Source organism: Ochlerotatus camptorhynchus, unplaced genomic scaffold (genome assembly GCF_037179485.1).
Source record: "Ochlerotatus camptorhynchus isolate MF236.1 unplaced genomic scaffold, CSIRO-AGI_Acam_v1.1 ptg000070l, whole genome shotgun sequence".
In the NCBI taxonomy this organism is placed as follows: Eukaryota; Metazoa; Arthropoda; class Insecta; order Diptera; family Culicidae; genus Ochlerotatus; species Ochlerotatus camptorhynchus.
In genome coordinates, this window is record NW_027040560.1 from 7,506,573 (window position 1) to 7,532,787 (window position 26,215).

A 26,215-nucleotide genomic window follows, 5' to 3' on the forward strand; every position below is an offset into this window, starting at 1 on the left:
TTCATGCATAATGGAACGGAGAGGTAGCAGCGATCGTGAGGCCAGCAGTGAAGCTCAAGTAGAGCATGAAATCAGTGAATGCATCGCCGCGGAGGATTGGAAGAAAGTGATCGACCTAGGTCAGACATTGGCGTTCGGGGAACGCGTGAATTATCTATGGTTATGGCCACTGCAGAGTGATTTCGAACGGATAGGAGAGTGTCTACAGCGATACGGTATCGGTCGAGTGCTTAGCATTGGCTGTGGAACGGGTCTTCTGGAGTGGCTGATTACGGCGGCGACCGGAATCGTTGTGGCCGGCATCGAAAAGGATGAAAACTGGTGGCGCTCCAAATATGCGAAGAGGACGTACATCCCTATGGTATTTGCTGACGCGTTGACAAACGTGACCGAGAACCAAGGTCAGCCGACCTGGCAGGCGATGATGTTTTGCTATTTCAACAACGGTGTCGCTTTTCGTGAGTACGTGAAAAATTTTAAAGGTCATTATGTGATAATTGCAGGGCCGATCGAGGGAAACGGTGTTCATACTGATCCACTGCCATTCTCAGCCAAATTTCCCGCCGACCAGGAGTGGGAACGCGTGCAAGCCTTCTCCGTGGGAAGTGAAAATCTCAATCATTTTGTGATTTATCAAAGACGGTGAAATAAACCAAGAACTGCTCGTAATACTAGAGGGCACATTTTTCACTTGTTTTCTTTTATTTATGAACGAAAAAGTACAGAAACAAAGTGTTTGCTTAAGTGTGACATTGTTTCAATCTGTGCATCAGTTGCACCACCACACATAAACGGTTTCATCTGAGTTCATCTTCTACAGAGCTATTTAACAACAATACCCCCTGTCCATTCGATGGAAGGCTTCTTTTCTTCCATCGGGGCAAGGTCCTAGAGGTTCTCGACTTAGTGTAAACATAGATTTGAGCATTTTCGTTTTTCGTTTCTAAGTATTGACTTCAGTGTCACACTCTTATATCCTGTAGATCGGAAAATTATCGACAGAGTGACAAGAGGTTGGCAGTTTCTCCGGCAGTTCTACGACTGGATTTCACGTTTTAAAAATACAGAACATTGTACTTAGCAGTTATAAATAAATTAAAGGCTAAAAGAAAAATCTCAATGATGAGGACGGAATGGGGAGGGGGGAAGCTGGGACTATCGGTAGGCTTTATCGTCCTGATAAGCCATGTAGGGGTTCTGGCCCGAGTGTACTGAGTGCATCGAGGCAGCTGAGAGTTGAGAAGGTGGTGGCATCATGTGTTGGTTTTGGTATTGATACGGGATTCTCCCGATCGTCGAGTAGTTCGGTCGAGGTTGCGCATCCGGCGAAGAGCTCTGCTTGTAGGGTAACGTAGCGTAATTCTGTCCATACGGAGCAACCATCGGATAGATTGGTGTTCCCTTCCCGCTCTTGTAGTTCACATGCATTCCATTGGGATGCATCGTGGACATTCCAATTGGCGGACCTCGATAGGTGTCGTTGTTCATTCGCACTCTGCAGATACAAATTATCACTACCAGCAGAAAGATGAACGCAATCACTCCACCCACAATTCCGATAATTAGCATATCGTCATTGGTAATCGGCATCTGCTTCATCGGAGGCATCTTTGTTTTTGTCTTGGTCTTTGCCGTCGGAGCGACGCTCCAAATAATGTCCTGTTCCGTGGTCGGGGTAACCTTGGTAATAACCTGCGTAAATCCGGATGTGTAGTTTGTGAACGTGATCGTCGACGTTCTACTCGTTGTCGTCGTAGGTTTCTTTTGATCGCAAACTAACTCATTATCACCCACTTCAATCAACAGCCGCCCACGAACACCTTCCGGCGAAGCACACTTCACGTCCATGACCTTGGCGGCCATGATCCATCTTCGGAATGCTCTTGCTTGACAATCGCACTGCACTGGGTTTGCATTCAAGCCGGTGATCGTCAAACTATTCTTGCGGTCATCCATCGAACTCAGGAAAGGTTGAGTCAGTGTTGTGATCTTCGATCCCGAAATGTCCAAATCAATGTGCGACGATCGTGGCAACGGGAATAGCAGGGCTGGTGGAAGAGCCGTAATTGAGGTATTCTTCAAACTAACACTCAGGAATTTATTTCTTAGACCCGCAAAACTTCCCGAAGAGAGACTCTGCAGCATCCGTCCGTACAGACCCAGATGGTTCAGTTTGGGATGATCGATAACCTGCAGTTGATCCGATTCCAGTACGGAGTCCTTGACTTCAATATCAATCGCAGCCAGCGAGGGCAACTCTTGCAGTATACCTTGAACATCGATATAGCCCAGCTTGGCGAAGTTGAAAGCTTCCAGCACCGAGAGGCTATTCAGTGGCTTGAAAGCATTCTTTTCCAACCGACTGATCTTACCCAGATCTCGCATCTTCAGAACCTTCAACGCTCCAAGGGAATCGAAAGCGTGAGCCATGATCGCTTTGATTGGGTTTTCCGACAGGTCCAAATGGCTCAGCAAGCCCAGCTTAGGCCATACTTGTTTCAAGGAATCGATGTTTTCTAAACTGTTTGAAGAAAGATCCAACACTTCTAGCAAGGTAGTCTTATCGAAAACACGATCACCTACGGAACTAATATTGTTCATAGATAGATTCAGCACCTGAAGGTACGGAGTTTCCAAGATCGGCAACCGTTCAATTCCAGTGCTCGCTAAATTTAATTTCCTTGCCGTTTTTGGCTGTTCCAGTAACATTTTTATCGCCTGTTCCGACAACGCATTGAACGAAAAATCTATATTCTTAATGTTTACCATCACCATGTAGGTGTTGGTCGAAGGAATATCCTTCAACTGATTATGACTCATATCCAGCGTGTAGATACTGTCATGTTGATCTTTCAGAGCGTTGAACGGAATCGATTTGAAGCTGTTGTTCGCCAGAATTAAATGTTCCACCTTCTGGATTCGACTCTTATCGAACAATCCCTCGGGTAGCTCCTGCAATGGATTATGACTCATATCCAGCCGCTCCAGTCGCGTCAAACCCTCGAAGATCCTCTCCGTCAACCGCTCCAATCTGTTTTGGCTCAAATCAATTATCTGCAGCTGCGTCGAATTGTGGAATGCCATATCATTCACCATTTCGATCTCATTGTCGGCAAAGTACAGCTCCCTCAAATTAGCATATCGAGCAAAATCCAACTGGTCAATAATCGTCAACTGATTCCCGCTGAGATCAATCACCTCAAGGAAGTCCAAGCTGTTCGTCAACTCTGGAGCAAACCGCTGGATATTGTTTCTGGCCAGGATGATTTTTCGCAACCTCGGATGAATACGGAAGGTGTTCGAAGCGAACGCTGTAATCTCATTGTCCGACAGGTCCAACGTTTCCATTGCCGTTTCACTGTTGAATATGTCCGCTTTAAATTCCTCCAGGCTGTTACCTCTAAGGTTGAGCGTTCTCAGATTGATCGTATTGATGAACGATCGAGGCTTGATCGTGGTAATTTCATTGTGCGAGAAATCAACGTTGAATAAACTGTTCAAAGCCATGAAGGTATTTTCATCCACGGTCTTCAGGTGGTTGTGACTCAAGAGAACAATTCTCAACTCAGTGTTGTTGTGGAATAGATCCGGTTTCATTACCTTCAAACCACAGTTGCTCATATCGATGACCTGCAGCTTGTTTAATGGGTAGATCATAGTCCGAGTGATTTGCGTAACGTGTTCGTTCCCGCTTATGTTCAGGTACAGGAGGTTTCCTAGCCCATGGAAAGCATCCACTGCCAGATCATCGATGCTGTTCGAACTGATGTCCAACCGACGAAGCTTCGGCAGGACGATCTTCCGGAACGTGGAGATTTTGTTGTACGACATCTTGATCTCCATCAAAGTGTTATCCAAACCGGCGAAGGTGTCCTCGTTGATCACACCTAAGCTATTGCCGGAAATATCCAGGTAGATCAGTTTCTTGAATGAAGTAAAGCTGTTGGCTGGCAGTTCACGGATTACATTCCGTGACAGCGATAGGTATCGGATGTTTTCCGGTTGAATTGACTTTAGAATACTGGAAGAGAGGGCTGCCACCCGGTTGAAGTCCAGGTACAGATTCGAGAGACGAGGCAACCTGCCCAAAGCACTGCCCGGAATCAGAAGAATGTTGTTGTCTCGCAAGATCAAAGTCTGAAGGTTGTCCAATCCTTCAAAAGCATCATCCTCGATGGTTCGCAGTGAGTTCAGGCTAAGATCCAGATACTTAAGCAGGGTTTGATCGCGAAACGTTCCCGGAAGAATTGATGCGATCACGTTACGGCTAATGTCCAAAATTTGAAGGTTTTTCAACTGCTGCAGATGCTTTGATTCCAGCTTATCGATGTTATTCAGCGAAAGATTCAACACTTTGAGGGATTCGATCGAACTCAAGGCGGCCGTGGGGAATTCTCCTATCAAGTTATCGGATAGATCCAGTTTTTGGATCGAATCGGCACCCATGAAGGCACGTTCGTCTACGAGGCTGATTAAATTTCCTGCTAGCAGCAATTCTTTCATCGCTGGCAGCGTGGAGAAGGCGTTTGCTTTCAGAATGTGAATCCGATTGTAGCGCAGATCGATCCGTTCCAGTTTGTTCGAAAACTCGAACGATTCCGATGAAACGTTCTCGATCAGGTTGTTCCGGAGGGAGATGAGCCGGAGGGCAGGAAGATCCTTGAAGGAGTTTGCCGGAACGTCGGACAGTTTGTTGCCATCCAGTTGAATGTCCTGCAGCTTTCGGCAGCCCACGAAGATTCCTTCGTCCAGTGCCATCAGCTGGTTGTGGGACAGGTCGAGGAGCTTGAGGCTTTTCAGTGTTTGCAGCTCGGTGGTGGAGAAGATCGGATTCAGGTTATCTCCGAGAAGATTGTTGGCCAGACGTAGCTCGGTGATGTGTTCCTGTGTGAAGGTAGTAAGGAGTGGTTTAATCTAGGGTTGTTGGGTTATGAGGAGCATATCGTCTTACCCCAACACCGGAGAATGCCTTGTCCGGTAGTGATCGAACGGCATTGTTCGAAAAGTCCAACCGCCTGATGGCAGCATTCAGCATCGACAGGTCCTGCAGTGGGTGAGAGTTAGAATATGTTCCGTTCGATGATGTTGATATGATATTTACCGGGATGGCTTGATGTCCACTGCTCCGGTGTGAGAGGGAAATCACTGGCAGACCGGCCGGGAAGCCACCCGTCAAAGCAGTTCGTTCGCAGTCGACGGCGATGAATCCATACTGGCTGTTGTTGCCAACCGCTTCGATGTTACATCTGGAAATCCACGGGGCATACAGTGAGAGAGATCGACATAGAAAATTGAGTCCAATTAGATGTATAGATGGATACTGAATGGCTTCAAAATATGATAATAGTTAAGAGATTTCCAAACGCTAAAGAGGAGAGATTGTATTGCAAGAAAACAATCAAAAACAGGATATCGATCAATCGATCGACGATATCGGGTATGGCATAATGATATGATTGTGATCGGGTAGTCGATCGCCTCTGACGCCGGTGGATAATTACGGAGCATAATTTGGTAAGTTGTGAATATAAAGTGGTTGGGAACGGTGAGTGATTCCCATGGTGGGAAACGGTGTCATCGTAAAATGTAGGATCATGTACGATAGTGTTAAAGACTATTACGTAAGTTTTGAGTAATTTAGCAAATGAAACTAAGGTCACTCGACCGCGATTCCTAAAATAGTAATATGAGTTTTCATTTTGCCTCGTACTTTGAGCCTTCATCCGATTATATGAGATCACACAGAAAGGTGACCTTCGATCACCTAAAGCAGTCGAATAAATGCTCGCCTCAAGTTACGCTAATTTTCCGGCTTGCGAAGCGTGGTTAACAATTTTACTACGGATTAACCTGGGGGCACCCTTGAGTTTCATCGATTTCGTGCACAAGTGTTTTGCTGTTGGCTCGATTAGGCATCAAGGCTGGCTGGCATTAGCGTTGACAATGACTTTGTACCATGAAACAACCCTTTCACTGAAGATACGGTGCCAATCGCAGCATGCAATCGATTAAAAAAGCCTCACTAATTGGATACGTCATAAACATAGGTATGCTAAGCTAAATGGCAATCGGTAGTTTCCTGTATCGCATTAGACTTAATGAATTGCACTGCGAAGTGTTATTGGAGTCTTTTTTAATTCAAATCAAAATTTAAATATATCGAGTCACCTTGTTTCGACACACTTAGGATAAGTTACTATACTGCCCAGAACTCGGCTTCTGTCTCGGTTTTTTTAAAGTTAAAACCGATTTTCAATGAAAAATACGTTAATTTCAAATGTTTATACCGTGGATCCCCCTTGAGTTGAACGATACTTCACAGACAAACAGACATAACACATTGAATATTTCTTACATCGTCGCTAAAACATTACCGCCATCTGTTGAGTACACTGTGGTGGACACTACGCTGAACAGATGGCGGTAGTGTGTAAACGTCAAACGCAAGGGAATTGACTATGACCGTTAAATGCTTGTTCGATGAACAACTAGCGAGTGTTATGTCTATTTGTCTGTGGATACTTCATTCAGTACTCGCGCCAACTTTTGTAACACAAGCACTCGTGCGTTGTATTGCGTGATAATGTTTGCACCATCGTACAAATAAGGTTCCCGTTTAACCTGTGCATACAATGTCTTGGTTTTCTTTGCATGCACGTAACCTATAGCTTATACCGTAGTAGGCTGTGTATAAAAGAAAATGATTTACTTAGTTTGACAGTTGCACCATGACGAAGTGGCAGCGTATTCGTGATTTGTCCCACGCGTAAATGTCGCAAAAAGACATTTCAATCGCCGTGGGAGTGTCCCGGGTTTTAGGGTTTTAGACCGAGAAAAGAAAGAACAACTATCCGTGAAGGTGGCCACAGGTCGTCCCTGGTCAGCTCGGGTTCCGAGGATTATCGCTATCAAAAGGAAGATTCGGGTGAATCCAGTGCTTTCAATTAGGCAAAGGAACACAGGCTCAGTGACTAAGATCGTAAAGGAAGATTGCGGGCGAAGTCGAGGGCACGGAAAAAAAACTCACATGATTACCAACCGCATCCGTGAGCTACGAGTCGAACGATGCAAGCAAATCTTGAACTTCCTTAAGCGAAAAAAATCCGGTAATCCTGTTCACCGATGAGATCATGTTTACTGTCGATCCCGTATCAAATTCCAGAACCGACCGGTATATTAGTTCTCTTCTGGTAAAAAACGTGGCCGACGAGCACAAGAACCTGTATATGGCCAAGCCTCCTGCTAGCGTTATGGTGTTTGGATTGGTGGCTTCCGATGGCAAAAAAATGGACCCGGTGTTCATTCCAGAAGGCGACAAGGTCAACACGGAGGTCTACATCGGGATTTAAAGTAAGTATGTTCTTCCGTGGATCAAAGAACAGTACTCGAACCGCGCTCAGAAGTGGTTGCAGGAACATCTTCCGTTCTGGGCGAAGAATATGTGGCCGCTATCCAGCCCCGATCTTAATCCGCTGGATTACTCGATATGGCGCGTCATGAAGGCCAAGGCCTGTTCTAAACGCCACCCGAGTACAGCAAGCCTCAGACAAACATTGACCCGTACCTGGAGAGAAATGGATCCAGACTACATTATTAGAACTTGCCGTGCATTCTGGAAGCGTGTGATGGCCGTAACTGCAGCAAGTGGAAACTCAATCGATGATTAACATAGTTTAAGACTCTGAGAAACATCCCGCGTTTGAATAAATAAAAAAAAATAGAAAACGACACTGCTCAATGGTGCAAACATTATCACGCATACGGTATGGCGACGTCGGTGAGTCACTGGCCTCCCGTTAAGTAGATGTTACATCAACAATATTCTTCCTTTCTCCGTAACGGAGAAGATGAGTGTCACCAGCAATGGTAATTGTCATGCTTTTCCTGTTCTGAACTTTGATTGGAGAACTATTCACTCCCAAATAGTTTTTCCTCAAGCAATCAGAATAAGAACGTTAAAGTTGATACATGACAGTTGCCAGTATGCAATCTACGAATTATTCCGTTACACACGCAACGCAACGCTACTCTAAAAATTCCTAGACCGGTTCGGGAATTGAACCCAGCCACCTCCAGCATGGTCTTGCTTTGTAGCTGCGCCTTTTACCGTCCAAGCTAGTGCTGACTAAGGGATTTGTTTGGAGAACTCCATGGTACTTGTGAGTAGAATTCCAAGAGAAGAAGGATAATTTTGGAAAGAATTCGAGGACAATTTTGAGGATGCTTCCAAAGCAATTCTAAGGAAAGCTTCAAGGAAATTTCCAAGATTGTTTTGAGGTAAAGAGCAATTCCATACAAATTCGCAAATCGGTTTATTTTTGTATTTTTTGATTTGGTTTAAAATTTGCAGAAACGTTCCTTATGACCGACAATGCATCTTCATATCGCCAATTTGAATCCAGCCTTATTTTTGAAAAGGGCCTATAGAAAAATATCAAGCTTATCTTCAGAAAAGTTTTACTCGAAAACTGTTTGCCCGATTGGTTTGGTGTCTTGAGCAATAGTGCAGTTAATGGATGTGACTATTTGAACAAAAATATGCACTCTAAAAAAAATTACCCAACTTTTTTTTAAATTTCAAATAAAGTCTAAAAACAATTTTTCTCAAGAATGATTTTTTTGCATTTTTTTATTTGTTGATATGTTTTAGGATACAAAATCTATTGCACTATAGGCCAAGATGGAGAAATGATGGACAAAAAAGTTCTGACTTTTTTAAAAACTCAAGTTTTTGGAAAAATATCCAAAACTTGGTCCAATTACTTTTTGACTTTATATAATGAAAGTACACCAAATTTACAATAATAATCCCTTAACATTATTAATTCTGCATTACCCAAGAATTCCACAAGAAGTATCCCCTGAAATTATCTTCGGATTTCCCACTAAATTCCTCTCAGAATTATTTGCTTTTAAATTTCAAATAAAGTCTTAAAACCATTTTTCTCAAAAAATGATTTTTTTGTATTTTTTTTTTATTTGTTGATATGATTTAGGGGACACAAAATTCCATATATTGCACTATAGTTCAAAATGGAAAAATGATGGACAAAAAAGTTCTGATTTAAAAAAATAAAAGTTTTTGGAAAAAATATCCAAAACTTGGTCTAATTACTGTTTTGACTATGTATAATAAAAGTGCACCAAATTTACAATAAAAAAAAACACTTAAGTAAAATTTTTTTAAGTCGCACCGTTTTCGAGATGTAGCGGTTTGAAAGTAGATATTTTAAAATGTTGGTAGTTTTTGGCCATTTTTAAATATATTTCGCGGTTCTCCATTTCCAACAATATTTTTTCGGAAAGATCAGAGTTTGTCGAAAACGTGATGTGATGTACCACTCATTGTTGCAAGGCACAGCCATTAGACAGTGGATTATCCTCCAAGTATGACTTGATCAAGTACGATACCTGGTTGTATTCAATTTACCATTGTAAGAAGGGCCAAAAACGGAGGGGCGGACCCGTAAGCAGATACACTTACGCGCAATCCGCGGGATCAGGAGAATCGCCTTCCAATCCTACAACCCGATGTAGAACAAGCCATCATACGAGGGAACGTCCCAATGAGTGGGGAGGAGAGCCCGCCGTCAATTCACGAAATGTTAATGACAGGGAGCTGGCAATTCCACTCTCCCCATCCAAATCGATTCAATCCGGTTCCCTGGTGGTCCCATCCCTCTCCTTTGCATTTAATGTGTGTATATATATATATATATATATATATATATATATATATATATATATATATATATATATATATATATATTTATATCGGCATTACCCGTTAGATCTTGTCAACACAATTTTGACTTCTTAGCTTTTCAAAATCTTTAATAAATGCAAATATTATCATCTGACCTATTCCGCGAGTCGTGCGAATCTCCACCACCAATGAGTCAACAAAAGTCACGCACTAGTGGGGTGACTCTCCGTGCAATCAAATGAAGAGTCACCTCACACGAGGCGACCACCGTCACCCTACTAGCGACAGAGAGCCATACTACTCGCAGAACAGGCCTGCAGGTGACGTTTAAAGCTCCACAATTTTACTGAAAATCTAAGCTAATTATTAAACAGAATTTAATAATATAACTGCAGAGCACAAGCAGTTTAAATATACTGAGGAAGTGTTGCCAAAATCGAACGGATACTTTATATGTTTATTAATTTATCTTATCTTTGATGGACCAACTACTAAGCTCCAATCGGTATTTCCCGGTAAATCCGATCACGATCCTAAAAACGCTGCGACTTAGCAAGTGTACTTTTATTATATAAAGTCAAAACAGTAATTGGACCAAGTTTGGATATTTTTCCAAAAACTTTAGCTTTTTTTAAATCAGAACTTTTTGACGTCGGATAACGTCTTTCGGCAACATACGGGGGTACAAAATTGAAAACAGTCATTTTGGATGCGTTACGAAAAATTAAAAGATTTTGAACGATAATAACTCAACCGTCTCTCGATAGATTTACGAGATAATGGCATCAATCGATTGGAAATATTTCTAGCAATTTGCTGAATGTTTCAAAACTATTGATTTCATTCTGTAAACTATTGAAAAATGGTTAAAAGTAAACCATTGTCTAAAGATGGTGAAAATCGATTGATTTTTTTTATATTCTTATACTTTCGCCAACCGAGACATCAGATGCGAGTATCTGACACCTCTGATATTTTCTGTTCTACCATATAAGCGTCCAACAAGGTCGCCCGTTCCATCATTGTCTATCCGATCGTCGACCCAGCAGCAGAGCAGCAGAGCAGCAGTACCAGAGCAGCGGAAGCAGAGCAACGGCAGCAGAGCAGCGGCAGCAGAGCCTGGGGGCGAAAGGGCAACTACGCCGAGTGCGTTGGTGCCAGTGCTCCGGTATACTGGGCCGCCGTCATGGAATGCCCAGCTGCTGCAGTTCTGAGTCGGTCGTATTCACCGTCTGCTCCGCAAGGGCAACTACGCCGACCGCGTTGGAAAAATTGCCCTTTTCAGGGCACAACATTATCAAGAAAGAGTTTATCTGACACCTCTGATATTTTCTGTTCTACTATATAAGCGTCTAACAAGGTCGCCCGTTCCATCATTGTCCACAACATCAGCCCAACAAAACGGCCCTTTTCATGGCCACCAAACTTTCGCAAATGAGTTATTGAGGAATATTCCTAAAATATAATATAATTAATTAATTAATTTAGCTTTATTTAGGAGGCTTTCAGCCTTAGGAAATATAATATACACAATTAAGTACAACACATAACAGACGTTATCCAACGCCAACCCTGCGGTCGTATTTAGTATACAACCCTTCCAACTTTTTTGTCCATCATTTTTCCATCTTGACCTATAGTGCTAAAACATATCAACAAATAAAAAAAATACAAAAAATCGATTTTGAGAAAAATTGTTTTAAGACTTTATTTGAAATTAAAAAAAAAAAAGTTGGGTAAATTCCTTTAGAGTGCATATTTTTTTTTTTTTCAAATAATCACATCTATTACCTGCAATATTGCTGAAGACACCAAACCGATCGGACAAACAGTTTTCGAGTAAAAAATTTCTGATGATAAGCTTGATATAGGCCCTTTTCAAAAATAAGGCTGGATTCAAAATGGCGATATGAAGATGCAAAACGGCCATGGTCATAAGGAACGTTTCCGCAAATTTTCAAGCAAATCATAAAATACAAAAATAAACCGGATTCGTAGGGAATTGCTCAGAAGTAGTTAGGAGAGTTTCAAGGCTATTCCTGAAATAATGTTAAGAGAAATCTAGGGTATTCTGAGGTGCATTTCAAAGAATATTACGGGACTGCTCATAGAGAATTCTGAGAGGAATTTAGTGGAAATTCCGAAGATAATTTCAGGGGATACTTCTTGTGGAACTCTTGGGTAATTCAGAATTAATAATGTTAAGGGATCCGTAAAGTGAATCAAACAGCCTTTTGGAGCTAATTTGTAGAGTATTATAGAGATGTAAGACGAACTCTGAAGAAATTTTGAGATGATTCTACGGAAATTCTTGAGAAAATTCTAGAGGAATCCTGAAAAGAACTCCAAGAGTATCAACACAGATTTTTTTTTTCGAGATCACTGAATCAAAAATCTGTGTCATCGAAATTTTTAATTTGGTATCTAATCTTTAAAAAAGTTCTTTTGATTCTGAATTAAAGTTTTCATTGATAACCTGAAAATATGCCTTTGCAGTCCCGGAAACTCCAGGATAACTCAGGGAATTTTATTTAGCATAAAAAGTAGACACCCTGTGCGACTTTAAAAATAACGGTGTCAAGCTACAAATTTCATCAAGATCTTTACTCTTGGAAAAGAAAAATACCTGACTCAGACTCATTTATTAGTTAACTAATCTAATTTAATCGGTTAATTGAGCAACGATTGGGGCCTCAGATAGCCTAGTCCGTTAATGCACGCTAACTTCCGGATTCAAGCGTCGTGCAGTCTTACGAAATGAGTAACAGGCAGATTTTCATCTATAATGCTAATGCCAAGCAGAGGGAGTTGGGTATGTATAATTACATCACACCATGTCATATCGAAAAGTCAACACATTTACACAATCTTTATTCAATTGCCAAAAATGTATGCAATCTCTCCACTAGGTCATGGCACGATCTTCAGAAGACATCTTTCGTTTCTATTTACCCACCCATCATTACCATTGAAGCCACCTTTTCATCTCCCACCCGGGTGCACTCTCCCATTCTCCGATTGAGTAATGAAGTTGTTCAAATGTACAATCGCTTGAATCAAGTCATTGTTGGCAGACGATTATGCATGCAGGGGACATCACATGTGTAAAACAACCTAATGAGCGATTTACCACATCGCTAATGATAAGCTGTACACATGTACATGCATGTTCCAAATAGCCCGGCTCATCGTTGATGTGTTATTGTTAGTGTTGTTGTTGTCAGAGTGCATTGGAACGGACGGGCATGACCCATCCAATCAACCACGGTACGGTCCCAAGCTTGAGCAATTAATATGAACAGCGTGACGTTCAACCGCTGCCGACATGTTTGTCTAACGCATGTCTAGCGCGCCAAAAATTGTCATGAACCTCCTCTCCTCTGCCAAGCAAACAACCCGTCCAACTCTTATGCAACACCATCCTAGACCAACACTTGAGACCCTTCGAAGGAGACCACAATCAATGCTCGCAACTGTCGCTTTTAGTTCGCAGCGTGAAAATAATAATTAGAATCGAGTTGGAAGTTTTTTCTTCATTCCATGCTGGGTTGACGTTGCATCACCCATCGATGGATAGAGGCTAAGCTTCAATCAAGCTGAAAGGAAGGAATGTGTCCGTGCGCGCACGAGTCATGTTTTGCACAGCAAGAGCAAGAGTAGATTTATCTCGAGAAACCGTCCAACGACCGATATTGTCGTCGTCGTCGTCGTCGTTTTTATTGGAGGATGGATTATAAAGTAATCCCTCCATTTATACGGTAGATGGTACAGTCCACCCCCGCTGGTTTTTCAGCTGGTTACGCTGACGCAGGAAATCAGCTCAATTGGTTGAAGGACAACCGGTGGACCCACCGCATAAACGGAAGGACTACTGTATTGCTTCCCCCCTAAATAGTCATCGCAATGAATGTGATAGTCAAGGGTTGCTGCCTAAAAATTACTGCTTTCGGACCATCAGAGAGGATCCCCATGTGGCCAGTCAGCGGCAGATGGTGAGTTATAAGCTGTGCCAATAATGACGAGGGTTTGCAAGATTCGAAATCGAAACGGTGACTTAACGGGATGCTAAAATAATTCTCTCTGTGCAGCCGAGTTGGTTGATGTTTGTCTAAGCTATAGTCACGATCAACAATGTCGACCCCCACGTGACGGCGATCGAAGGCTGTTGGAGGTGCATTATATATCAAAGCTGTAACAATCAGTGCAGCAGAGCTCTACTATCAAGGTCGCCGGCACAGACAACGGTTAATGCATATCGTTGCATAACTCGCAAGTTTCTTGTCAGTGGTATAAATGTAAATACGGATAGAATGAGCTATCGTTGACCAGGATCTAAGTGGTTCTACTGGGAGAGTTGGTCTATTTCTTCAAGTGGGAGTTTGCGATCGTGTTCCGATTAAACTAGTTCGGAAACAGGTTCCATTCCTACATCCAGCTGTAAACAACCGATTAATGGCTGGCACTTGCTGTTGTTAGGCATATCTACTTTAACTAGGTTTATGTTGCTTTGCCCTGTCCCACTTTCCACATATGACCGTTAGTCAAGGTAGATTGCTGTCATCGAGCCAAAACTGACTGTTTTTTGCAAGTATCGAATTCAAGGCGAATATTCAAATTAAATTGAACTGCAGATTCATCGAGTGCATAATTCCAATTTCTCAAAACTCCCGGCCGGAAAAGGAGCGTCCGTACATTTAGCCACACGAGCTGCTACTGTTGCCAGCAAGTGTTGAGTGTCAAAGCGCAGTAAAAAACAACTTTTACTGTCTCTTTGTTTCCTTCGTCCAACTAAGGTGATGACCGCGTGAACGGTGAAATAAAGAAAAATAACACTCATCTTCATGACCTCCCTTAGCAATAACAATTTTTGTTTTGGCGGGCAGGGTTCGTCACTTGCACATGCATTGAAGTCGCTTGGACCTTGGGTGAAGTTGTTTTGGTCAATGAGCATACCGCTGTGCTATTTTCAGTATATTTGCGGTCGTTTGCTTGTAATGAACAGCAATTTTTTGGAAGCACAGCGAGCGAACATGTCGTAACAACTTTATGGGCGGCTATTTGGGCAGATTTGTTTGTTTTATGATCTACCAGTAAACCGTTTTCGCGCATGAAAACCCTTTCGCTGCGGTACACATAACATTTTAGCATTCCACCTCGTTTTGCCAATAAACAGTACCGGGAATGTCAACCATAAATCTCGTCGCTGCAAGTCGTGCAGAGAAGGCGCCTTTTAAAGTGTGGTTGGCGATTTTTCGACTGCGACGGAGCAATGGGAATTGGTTACTAAATCTATACCTATATGTGCGTCAGTTAGCTGGTCTACAAAAAGCAGAACCGGTTGAATTAATGACACCCACAGGATTACCGTTGCCGTTGCTCACCGGTTCGGATAGAAAGACGTCCAACAACGTGGACAACGTGATTGTTACTTGCTTAGAAGAAGGAGGACCAGTTTTCGAGAGAAGCGACTGTAAATACCACGTCAGTTAAGGTGGGATAGTTAATGAGGAAAAAGATGAGCTGCTGTGAGAAATGATCATTTTATGCTAATCAGTGTTAGAGTTGTGTGTTGAGGATGCTACTCTTCTCGGTGGAGGTGGTGAAGAATCCGCTGACAAAAGTGGATGTGCATTTCGTATTCAGCTTCAAGGTGAACTACATTCCATCGTGTGTTTTTTTGTAATCTGATGCATTTTGATAACAACATTCCTTTAGTTTGGAGTGCCAAGATTTCCGGGTTTTGAAATGCAAATTTTTCATATTTATATTGATAGGCAGATAGTGGATGACGAAAAGTGACAAAATTTTGTAGGGTGGGCACCCATCGGTGTCGTATGATCTGTTTAGGATTTCGTTCAAAGTGTGGTCCCAAGGCATTCCAACGTACTCGACATTGAACATTAGCGTGAATCGGTATATCACACGTCATGCGTTTATCTCAATTATGTGCCCCGTACGAGTCTTGATTCGATACAAAATAACTATTCTGCTTTTCGATCGACTCGAATTGGAACGTTTGATCTTTGAACCGGATAGGGAAACTAAACAGGCCAATATCTCGAGTCAACCTAAATTTAGATTTGGAATTTTCGTTCCAATCAGACATGAGCGAAATGGATGTATAGGACACAAGTCATGGATCACTATCAACTCTTGGGTAGTCATTAATTAAAGAGAAACATTCGCCTAATTGCCATTGATCCATTGTCATGATTACCTCAGAAGATCCTAGCTTAGTGTAGTGTTAATCCCATAACGCAGATTCACTTTTTTTGTCCCCGAGGTACTGAGATTGGAAACAAGAAAAGGTTCGTACCAGGGTTCTGATGCATGGTCAAATATAATATTGTTGCTTGTTCTTGCTAAGCCAGGAAAACCTGGAAAACCGTGAAAAAGTTGGGCATTTGAAAAATCTACCAGGCAAATAATCCACACGTTCTCATTGACTTCGTTTGGTAACTTTTGAACTAAAGTATCGTACCAAATGCATAATTGACTTGTTAACTCTTGTCAAAAATTGATTTGACATTTGTGCAAAAAGTTCCTGGCTGGTAAACGGCTGGACAATGCGTACCATTGATACTCGCGTATCTGCAGGTATAAAATAGACCCCCCTAGCGGTCCTAAGCCTCTTGTCCATTAACTCGTATCCCTACCTCCCCGCGGTGCCGGCTGGGGTACGAGTAACCATAGGGAAGATCGGGTAACCAACCCCGGTGGCACCTTGGTTGTATGCTGACAGGGAAGGGGTCTTCGAGCGTCTGTTTACCATGGAGGTGCGGCTCAAAACCGCGTCTGTTCTCCATGTTAGGAGTGGCTGATCAACGTCCTGGTGCCAGCGTGGGACTCTAAACAGTGCTCTGCACGATGGTCCCCCGGCGAGACAATGGGGGTTGGTGCAGGCCCTACAAGCCAGCCGTAAAAAAACAAAACTACAGGAAGCAAGCAATGTAAATACGGACAATCAGCATAGACCCAAGCAACGGAAACGGGCTAATGATTGGAAACTCGGAACATGGAACTGCAAGTCTCTCAATTTCTTGGGAAGTACCCGCATTCTTTCCGATTTATTGAGGGTCCGCAAGTTCAACATCGTAGCGCTACAGGAGGTTTGCTGGAATGGATCGTCGGTACATACGTATAGGGATGGTTATACCATCTACCAGGGCTGCGGCAATATACATGAGCTGGGTACAGCTTTCATCGTGATGGGCGAAATGCAGAAGCGCGTGATTGGGTGGTGGCCAATCGATAGCAGAATGTGCAAGTTGAGAATCAAAGGCCGTTTCTTCAATGTCAGCATAATCAACGTGCACAACCCTCACTTAGCAATTGACGATGACGATAAAGACGTTTTTACGCGCAGCTGGAACGGGAATACGACAGCTGCCCAAGCCATGACGTCAAAATCGTCATCGGAGATCTTAACGCTCAGGTCGGCCAGGAGGAGGAATTCAGACCGGTTATAGGAAAGTTCAGCGCTCACCAGCTAACGAACGCCAACGGCCTTAGACTCATCGATTTCGCCGCCTCTAAGAACATGGCCATACGTAGTACCTACTTCCAGCATAGCCTTCCATATCGGTACACCTCGCTGCAGACAGAATCGCAAATCGACCACGTTTTGATCGACGGAAGGCACTTCTCGGACATTATCGACGTCAGGACCTATCGCGGCGCAAATATCGATTCGGACCACTACCTTCTAACGTTCAAGGTGCGCCAAAAACTTTCCGTTGCCAACAACATTCGGTACCGACGCCCGCCACGGTACAATCTGGAGCGACTGAAGCTGTCCGAGGTCGCAACTGAGTACGTGCTATCCCTCGACGCAGCGTTGCCTGATGCGGGAGAGCTCACCGAAGCCCCTCTTGAGGACTGCTGGAGCAACGTGAAAGCAGCCATTAACAGCGCTGCTGAAGGCGCCGTTGGGTTCGTGGAGCGGAATCGACGGAACGATTAGTTCGACGAAGAGTGCCAGACGGTTTTGGACGAAAAGAACGCAGCGCTGGCGGCGATGCTGCAGCAAGGAACCCGTCATAATGTGGAGCGATATAAACAGAAGCGAAGACAGCAAACCCATCTTTTCCGGAATAAGAAGCGCCGCCTGGAAGAGCTGGAGTGCGATGAAATGGAGCAACTGCATCGTTCTCAAGAAACACGCAAGTTCTACAAGAAACTCAGCGAGCAAGGTGGTTTGACCAAGTGGAGCAGGATCTTGGAAGTGTGGGTAAGCAAAAAGTTTCTAAACCTAAGCAAATATATGTGCTTGTAGGTATGCGTGGTGCACTAGGCCTAAAGTAAAACTATAATAAGTTTTTGTACATAAGCTGAATCGATTGGCCGTCTTTGAGAAAGTTGTGTCGCATTGTTTTCTCAATCTAAGTTCCAGGTTTGGTACGCATTGATCAATCTTTGAATCTTTGGTAAGCAAATGAATAGGTTTGTTTCATTCCCCATACATTTTCCCAAACAAATTTTAAAGTTCTCCCGTAGTTCCAGATCGTAACCAAATCCTTTGTCTGTATCATGGGGTCAATTTGACCCAAGGGTATCATGACAGGCTAGATTTTTTTATTTGGTAATGAATATGTCTAATTCTTTCGTGTTTAGGTGTGACCTCTATGAATCTGTAATACTAGATTAAAGCCACTCCTAAATACTTGAAAAACTATCTCATACATCAATTCAAATTGCCGTGTTTGATTGATGTTTCAATGGATTTTTGGAGTTTTTCTAAGTAAATTCAGTGCATTTAACTGTAATAACTTTTACTATTTAAGAATATTTGAAATGTTGTAATCCTGTAAATCTTGGCTGAAGAAAGTAATATCCTACATGGCTACATGTTGAGGATCTCGTTATTAAAAACTCTCTAGATTTCCCATTTTTACAATAACCGTTTCACACGATTTTAAATAGTTTAAGCTCAAAGTGCACAAAATTTGCTTCGAAAAATATTTAAAATTCCAAAAATCGTTTGAAACGTCGCTGAGATAAGGCAATATGAATTTTGAATCCAATAGACCCTCAGGGTACAGATGAAACATCGAAGTAGGCCGTGCATTGAAACTGACGTGTTTTGTGTTTGTTGCTGTTTTATTTTCGCGAATTTTACTGCGTGTTAAGTGCAAATTTAGTGTGAAAAACGTATAACTTCTTAACCAGTGTACGCCCGGAAACTTATTCAATCATGTCGCGTGTGTTTTGGTTGAAAGGATTTTTTTTATATACGTGAGTGAGCAAACCTGGTGAGCTCTATCTGATTATAAATCAATAATAAATGCCTGTCAACCTTTCGAAATCCGGAAGTGTGCTTGTATTGCTTCTATCCATATGATAACTGTAGTGTTTATATGTGGGGTAGACCTGTTCATTTTAACAGAAATGTTCGGGATGCAGCGGGTCAACCGTGATTGCTGTTCGTCATGTTAATTTAAACTTCTGTGCAAATTTTCAGCAAAATCGGTGATGATTTAGAGATGCTTCAAGTTAATTTTATGTTTTTAAGGTAATTTATAATATTTGTATCTCGAGACTGAAACAACGAAAACTGTTGTAACAACATTCACAGCAAATGTTGATGTGTTACCTACCAACTTTGTGACCAAAGGTTGACTATTCAAAGTGATTTTATTGAAGTTTGACTTAGTTTCATGCTCGAAGATATCTTGAAAAGTGCAGAATTTTAAAGTATTTGTTCTACGGAATTTCCACCCATATGATATAAAGTATATAAGTTCCATATATTGAGAGATAAAAATCAGAAAAGAGGCCGTTATAGCTAAAATTCACAAGACAACAGAGCCAATAAAAGTTTCAATTAGATTGACAGCACATAGTTGCATTGATTTTCAACGACTTATGACTGTTTCATTGATAGATGATTTTTTTTTAGAAATATAAATCCTTAGTAGCCGTGTTTTTTATCAAAGGCAACTGTCACTCAAGCCATCCAAAATGTTCGTTATTTTATAAATTGATGTTATGGAAACTAAGTCAAACTTCCTTAAAATCACTTTGAATAGTCAACCTTTGGTATGTCGAAGTGACCTAAAAATGTACACCCGGCATTCTAAAATGGGTTGCTGGATCTGCAGTAGAGCTATCACATTCTAACTGCATTCAATTGTCACTTCAAGGATTATTACAAGCAGAGTTCTTCCAAAAACGGGAAAGCACTGTACTAATTTTATTCCCTTAGTAAGTTGTCTTAGAATTCTGCTGAAAAATTTAAATTCTCCTTAAAATGGCTTTAGGACTATCTTACGATCCGGGTTCCTAGGGAATTTCTATCAAAATTCTGTGAAAATTTATGTCAGAATTCGCTTGAAATGGCCATGGAATATACTTTGGAGTTCTCCTCCTTTACAATTCTCCGAAAAATACCAACTCCTTCTCTCTGAACATAAAAAAATGAACGAGTAGGTAGCAAGTTTTAAATGCTCGAATGTTGTAGAACATAAATAATTTGTATAGTGTTGAAACAAGAAAAGGTACCTTCACCTCAGATTTGACCAACACCCCACGTACCTTTAAACCCATACGATGATGTTACGTAACAACTTAATTCCATCTTCATCATCTTTCTTTTAACCACGCTCAAACTGTTATAATCCACTCAAAGCAGATAGCCGAAACTCTTGACCCCTTTCAATTAAAAATTAATATGTGCGAACAAAACAAACCACCCGGCAGCTATACAGCCAATGGCAACAGACATCCAAGTTCTCGGTTATCACCGTAGAGACCATCAACCTCAACAACCGCACACAACAGCAGCAGCACCATTAGCAGGAGCCTTCACCTCGGGAACGGTACTCCATATGGTACAAACTCCCCTCTCCCACCACAACTCTTGCCTCGCAACTCTATTGGCTGGCCATACATGCCAGAAGCCAACTCCTAGTTCCATTAATACAGAGCGTCAAACAATTATTCTCCTTCCAACAGAAACAACTGTTGATTGGGACTGCATAATTAAGCGGAGAAAGAAGAAAATAAGATTCGGCCAAAATAATAGCTCACGGCCCGAACATAAATGTATCTACTCAAATGATTGACCATCTACGTTCACGTGTGCGTGATCCTCGCGATTGGGAACAGTCAGTGAACTACAACACATCACCCAGACTGGGCATCGAAAATTGCCCCATTGAAGCGTCGTGTTTTCAGAACTAGGCTACAACTCGACCACCACCCTTCAAGCGTTTCACTTTCGTCTGCATAACGATAATAATAATAATAATCGTAATAGTACCCAGAGTAAGTACCCTTCTTTCGACGATGAGCTTGCAAAATCGCAAATCAATCACGTAAGGAGACCATCTTCCTCATATGCTGTACGCAATCAAGTAGACAACACACTCCGCCACCCGTTCGAAAGGAGGCTAATTTTAAGTGCATCGTCGTCGTCTGATATGCATTTAGATTTGGGTGGAACATATTTTCTTTCAATTAAATAACTACATACTCGACCAAGCCGGCCGGTCTCCTGTGTTGTGATCCATCAATTGAATTGACGCACCTATGTATGAAGACATGATTTCGGGGCGGTGGTGGGTGCATCGAGATCGAGACGTCGCTGAACTCGATAGTTTTCGGCGCGCTCGATTGTGGCCAATGATCGGTTTGCAAATGTTTCTCAGCGTTTTGTTTTTTTTTTTTCCTGCGCAATCCTACTTGGCTTGCCTTTGCTTGTTTGCTCAATTACCTGCTAACCTAATTAACGGAAACAACGTTGTCGACGAAAATAGTTGTGTATTTACACGCGCGAGTGGTTCAGCTGGAAAGGTGAGTGATCTTTGTACCTTTTGCCGGCAAATGCAATTTGGGAACGTTGCGGGTTTGAAAAGGAGAAGTTTTTTTCTTCCATTAAAATTGGCGACAATTGACGACGTTGCTGTGTAATACTGAGCAGTATTGGGAGCATCAGGCTAGTTTCTCAAATTACAAAAGAACTTCAGGGCAATTTCATTAACTTCAGGAAAATTTGAGATTTTTCAAGTAGTTCTTTTTTATTTTTCTTTGATTTGTTTTCCGTCGATCTTGTTTTCCGTACTGAGTACCAATGCTACCGACGCCAGGGAGGCAGATCCCACACCTAGACCCTACCTATCGACGCATCAAAAACTCATGAACCGGGTACCTACGGGTTCAGGAAGGCGTGATGAGAGATTTTATGCCTCAGAAAATTGCGGCGGCGCCGTCTGCGATTGAACCCAAGCCTTTTGTAGTGAGAGGCAATCACGCTTACCACTACACCACCGGCGCCACTTTTCAAGTAGTTCTGAAGACCACAAAATAGTCCATTCCTTAATCAACGGATATTATTCATGGAAATTCACTTGGAGTTCTCTACACAGCATTCGCTTTGTATTCTCCCGAAACTCGCATGGAATTGTTCTTGAAATTCACTTGGAACACTTCTCTGAATTCTCTAAAAAATATCACCAGGATTCAATTCCGTTGGAATATTCCTCAAAATGTCGTTGGAAGCTTTCCTGCGAATTCAATGTTCTTTGGATTTTCCTCGGGATTACCTTGAAATTATCCTCAGTTGGAAAAATTCTCAGAATTTCATCTCTCCGTTTTAATCTCACTCCTTCCCTTGGAATTCAACTCACAGTGAAATTCTCATAAGAGTTCATTTGCATTTCTCCTCACAAATTCCTTAGATTTCTCATCAAAATTTGTTTGGCAAACACTCCTGCAATTCCTTCGAATTTCTCTTGGGGTTATTTTCAGATTTAATTTTAGCGTTCTCCAAGGTTGCAAATACTCATTTTAGCTAAAACAATGTTTTTTTTTTTTAATTATGAAATAACTAGATGCTATGATCATATTTTGAATTGGTAAGATACAAGAAGAGGTTGCAAAGAATGTGTTTGATCTATTAAACCTGTTTGTTTCACTCCATGAGAGTCACAATCAGCGATTTTTCACACACTCACTCACTCACTCACTCAGCGATCAGCAAATCGCTGATTGTGACTCATAGAAAGCAACATTTACAGGTTTTATGTTTCAAACGCATAGGGATCTAATTTCCGTCATACTAAGGACATCCCGCACTTTACCACGCTTTTTGGAAAGCGTTTGAACAAAACATGGAATGTTTTCATCAAAGATAACTTCTAAATTTATCCACCTTTCCGTACGTACCGTTGGATTTGATAAAAGTCAAACAATGTTGAGATATTATTAAAAATCTAACACTGCTTCTTGCTTCTAAATTCGTCCTACGCGTTTCAATTCCGTCCAAACGCATTGAAACGCCATTAGATTTTCTTCGTCCTATGGATAAACGGAGAAAAAGAAGATGCGCTAGAAGCGCTTGTTTTGTTTTGAGAACAATGAGCGTAAATATGCATACAATGCGCTCTAATAGGATTTATGTCCCTCCCCTTGGCTAGTTTTTGCACCTTGCTGTTGGTGGGCGGGCTTAATTTCATGCTAGTGGAGTGTTGGAGACGGTGGGTTTATGGTCGGCGTTGCTGGCTCATGCCGCGATAGAATGGCATCATGGGCAGGCAATGGAGATTACTGAGCTTCCCCTCTCTGATAAACCACTGCATGAGAGAACCAAAGATCTAGTCTAGCAGTGATAGTATCACACTTGTTACTCCTTTAATTGAGAGCCGCGTCGTAGTACGCTTACGTATAGGCACTGACGTTGGGTGTGATACTGGCGGGTTTTGCCGCAAATCACTCTTATTTTATTTATTTTTACGCAGATAGATGCATTTGGGTTTGCAAGGGAATTATACTATTGAAATATTTCAGAAAGTGCCCAACAGTGCTCCTTCTATTTGCGTGACAAGCTTTCATTGTTGTTTTCATTGAATTATTACTCAGGAAACAATGTTAAACATCATTTTTGTACATGGTATTGTAACTAATCTTATATGTGCTTCATTTTGATTTGGGATAAGTTTTTGAACTATGGCTCGGGATTTCCACTGTGGTGTGCTTCTATACCCATATGTATTTTTGTGGTGCCACATAGTGGAAGCGTGAGAGCGTAGTTGGAACATTTATCCTATACAATATACAATTTAAAATTAGCTTGGAAACTAACTTCAAAGTGAAGCATTTTAGTCACTTGAAGTTGTCATCTGGGACGAACAAAGATATAAGATAAGATATGTAAAAGGCAGAAGTACTTGAAACACGTTAAATTGTAATTTAAAAGCATGGGTTATGATTGTGTAGGTAGATTAGAGATTTCAGTTATTTATTAAATAAACTTCAATTACACTAGTTTACAGCATTTTTGAACTCGGTAAGATGATGATCATTTCCAATGCAAAATCTTACGCTGAATTCAATGCCGTGGTCAGAAAAAATTAAAGTAGAGCCATTTTTGAGATATACAAAAATTTTGATTTTTTGAATTTTGGACAAAAGTACGATTACTAAAATGTCAATATCTTTGAAACTAGTGCACCAATTTAAAATCTTTTTTTATGAAAATGAAGCTTAATATCTATGCTATCGTTTACTAGAATATTATGTCTTAATTAAAAATTTAATTTTGAAGTCATTTAAAAATTTACAGCATTTTTTTTATTTTTCCTGCGAATTTTCCATAAAAATCTTGTTTTAATCAACATTTTTAATGGGATAGAAAGATTCAAAAAATCATTCCATAATTTATTCTTAAAGTCCATTCAAAACCGGAGAAAATGAGCCTTTAATGGATGAAATCGGTTGGAAATTGTCAAAGTTATGAGCAGTTTTGTAAAACACTTAAACATGTTGCTGAAATACAACAGCTTTAGAGTTCCTTTTCTAGGTGTCGTTGTAAGCATCCAAATCGCATGTAAAGTTTTCATGGGAGATTCTTTTCTCTACATATCAATTTGATTAAAGCATATCAGGATTTAAAACCGAGTTGATACAAAAGAAATTTATTTAGGTTTTATTAAAAATGATTGAGAATCGAATGACTTTGTCTTCGATGTTTTGAACTTGTTTCTCGAATCAGAAACCAACAATAGTCACCCATCATTGCTTCATCCCAAAACCCTTGGTAACGACGTTCCATCATCTTCATTTGTTGGTGAAAACGTTCGCCGTGCTCATCACTCTCGTCACCAAGATTTTCCGGGAAAAAATCCATGTGAGAATGTAGGAAATGTATCTTCAAAAGACATATTCACACCTGTGTTCAGTGAAATAAAAGGATTTGAAATTAATTATATGTAACAAACACAATATTTTTGTTTTATACCTATTTTCTCATAATTTTTGAGCAATTCATCGACGGCTTCCTCATAATCTGGGCTTCTGAAATTTCCTAAAAAGGTTGTGACAACACGCTGGAACGATTTCCACGCTTCTTCCTCATCTGGTGTCAAAACTGTATTGAATGCGGAATCATTGAGCAGTTTTTTGATCTGTGGGCCAACAAATACACCTTCCTTTATCTTTGCGTCAGATAAATTTGGAAATACTGATTTCAAGTACTGGAATGCCGGCCCTTCTTTTTGCAACGCTTTGACGAAATTTTTGAATAGCCCAAGTTTTATATGTAGTGGTGGAAGTATTATGCGTTCTTTTACCACTAGAGGATCATTTTTAACGTTGTCTTTACCAATTGTGAAATTATCCCGTTTTGGCCAATCTTTTCGGACGTAGTGTTCCTTACGAGCTCGACTGTCCCATTTACACAAAAAACACATATATTTTGTGTATCCCTGTTGCAATCCAGTCAACATGGCAACCACTTTAAGATCGGAACAAATTTTCCAATTGTGTTGATTGTAATTTATCAAATTGAGCAATAGAGCCATTGATTCATACGTTTCCTTAATATTAACGGCATGAGCTAATGGAATAGAAGGTTTCTCATTCCCTTGATGCAGTAAAACGGCTTTCAAGCTCAACTTGCTGCTATCGATTTACGTCATGGCAAAAACATGCCTTGTCCTTTGTAGAATAATATTTGTCAAATTTCTTGTGACGATTCCTGTGACAAGAAATTTTGACCTCCTTGCTCAGCATGTTGTGTTCTTTCAAGCATGATGCCAGCAATTCGGATTTCTCCTTCGATAAGTCGAGATCTCGTACCAAATCATTAAATTCGGATTGTGTAAACAGTTTTGGGTTTCTTTCCAATTCCACCTCGAAGTCTTCCTCGCATTCCTCCTCACTTTTTGTAACGGTCGATTCAACAGAGGGCGCTCGTTTCCGCTTTGGATAAACAGGATACAGGACCGAACTTGAATGTGGAACAGGTTTTGTCATAGAAGCCACTTGTGGATACTTAACTGTTTTGTGACGTCCTTGTTGCTTAACTTTTGTCAAGCAGAAATAACAATCCGTTGCATGACAAAACGGTCGACGCCATATGGTGGGCATGTCAAAGGACAAATAGCGACTGACAGATAACAAATAAGTGAGTTAGTAAGTAAGACATTAACACTTATCAAAAATAGATGAAGTAAGATAATGTCGATCAGGAAAGAACAAAGCACTACCATGCTGTACATAAATTGTTTATAT

General features: G+C 41.3%; 2 protein-coding genes across 2 annotated transcripts in view; one reads left to right on the top strand and one right to left on the bottom strand.

Moving 5' to 3' along the window:
- The first annotated feature begins 10 nt into the window (after positions 1–10).
- LOC135697490 (uncharacterized) lies at positions 11–681 on the top strand. The gene has a single exon (XM_065217239.1). The coding sequence runs from the start codon at positions 11–13 to the stop codon at positions 644–646; it is 636 nt and encodes a 211-aa protein (XP_065073311.1). The 3' UTR covers positions 647–681.
- Positions 670–26,215, bottom strand: part of LOC135697414 (protein artichoke) — a 77,516-nt gene continuing 51,970 nt past the window's right edge. The window contains exons 3-5 of the mRNA XM_065217070.1: positions 5,102–5,246; positions 4,952–5,044; positions 670–4,884 (exon numbers count right to left, since the gene is read on the bottom strand). Coding sequence (XP_065073142.1) covers positions 1,156–4,884; positions 4,952–5,044; positions 5,102–5,246 — 3,967 coding nt within the window. The 3' untranslated portion in view covers positions 670–1,155. The remainder of the gene's footprint in view (positions 4,885–4,951; positions 5,045–5,101; positions 5,247–26,215) is intronic.

Excerpts from the sequence above, each read along its gene's own strand:
- LOC135697490 (XM_065217239.1), top strand. The coding sequence starts at position 11 with ATGGAACGGAGAGGTAGCAGCGATCGTGAGGCCAGCAGTGAAGCTCAA.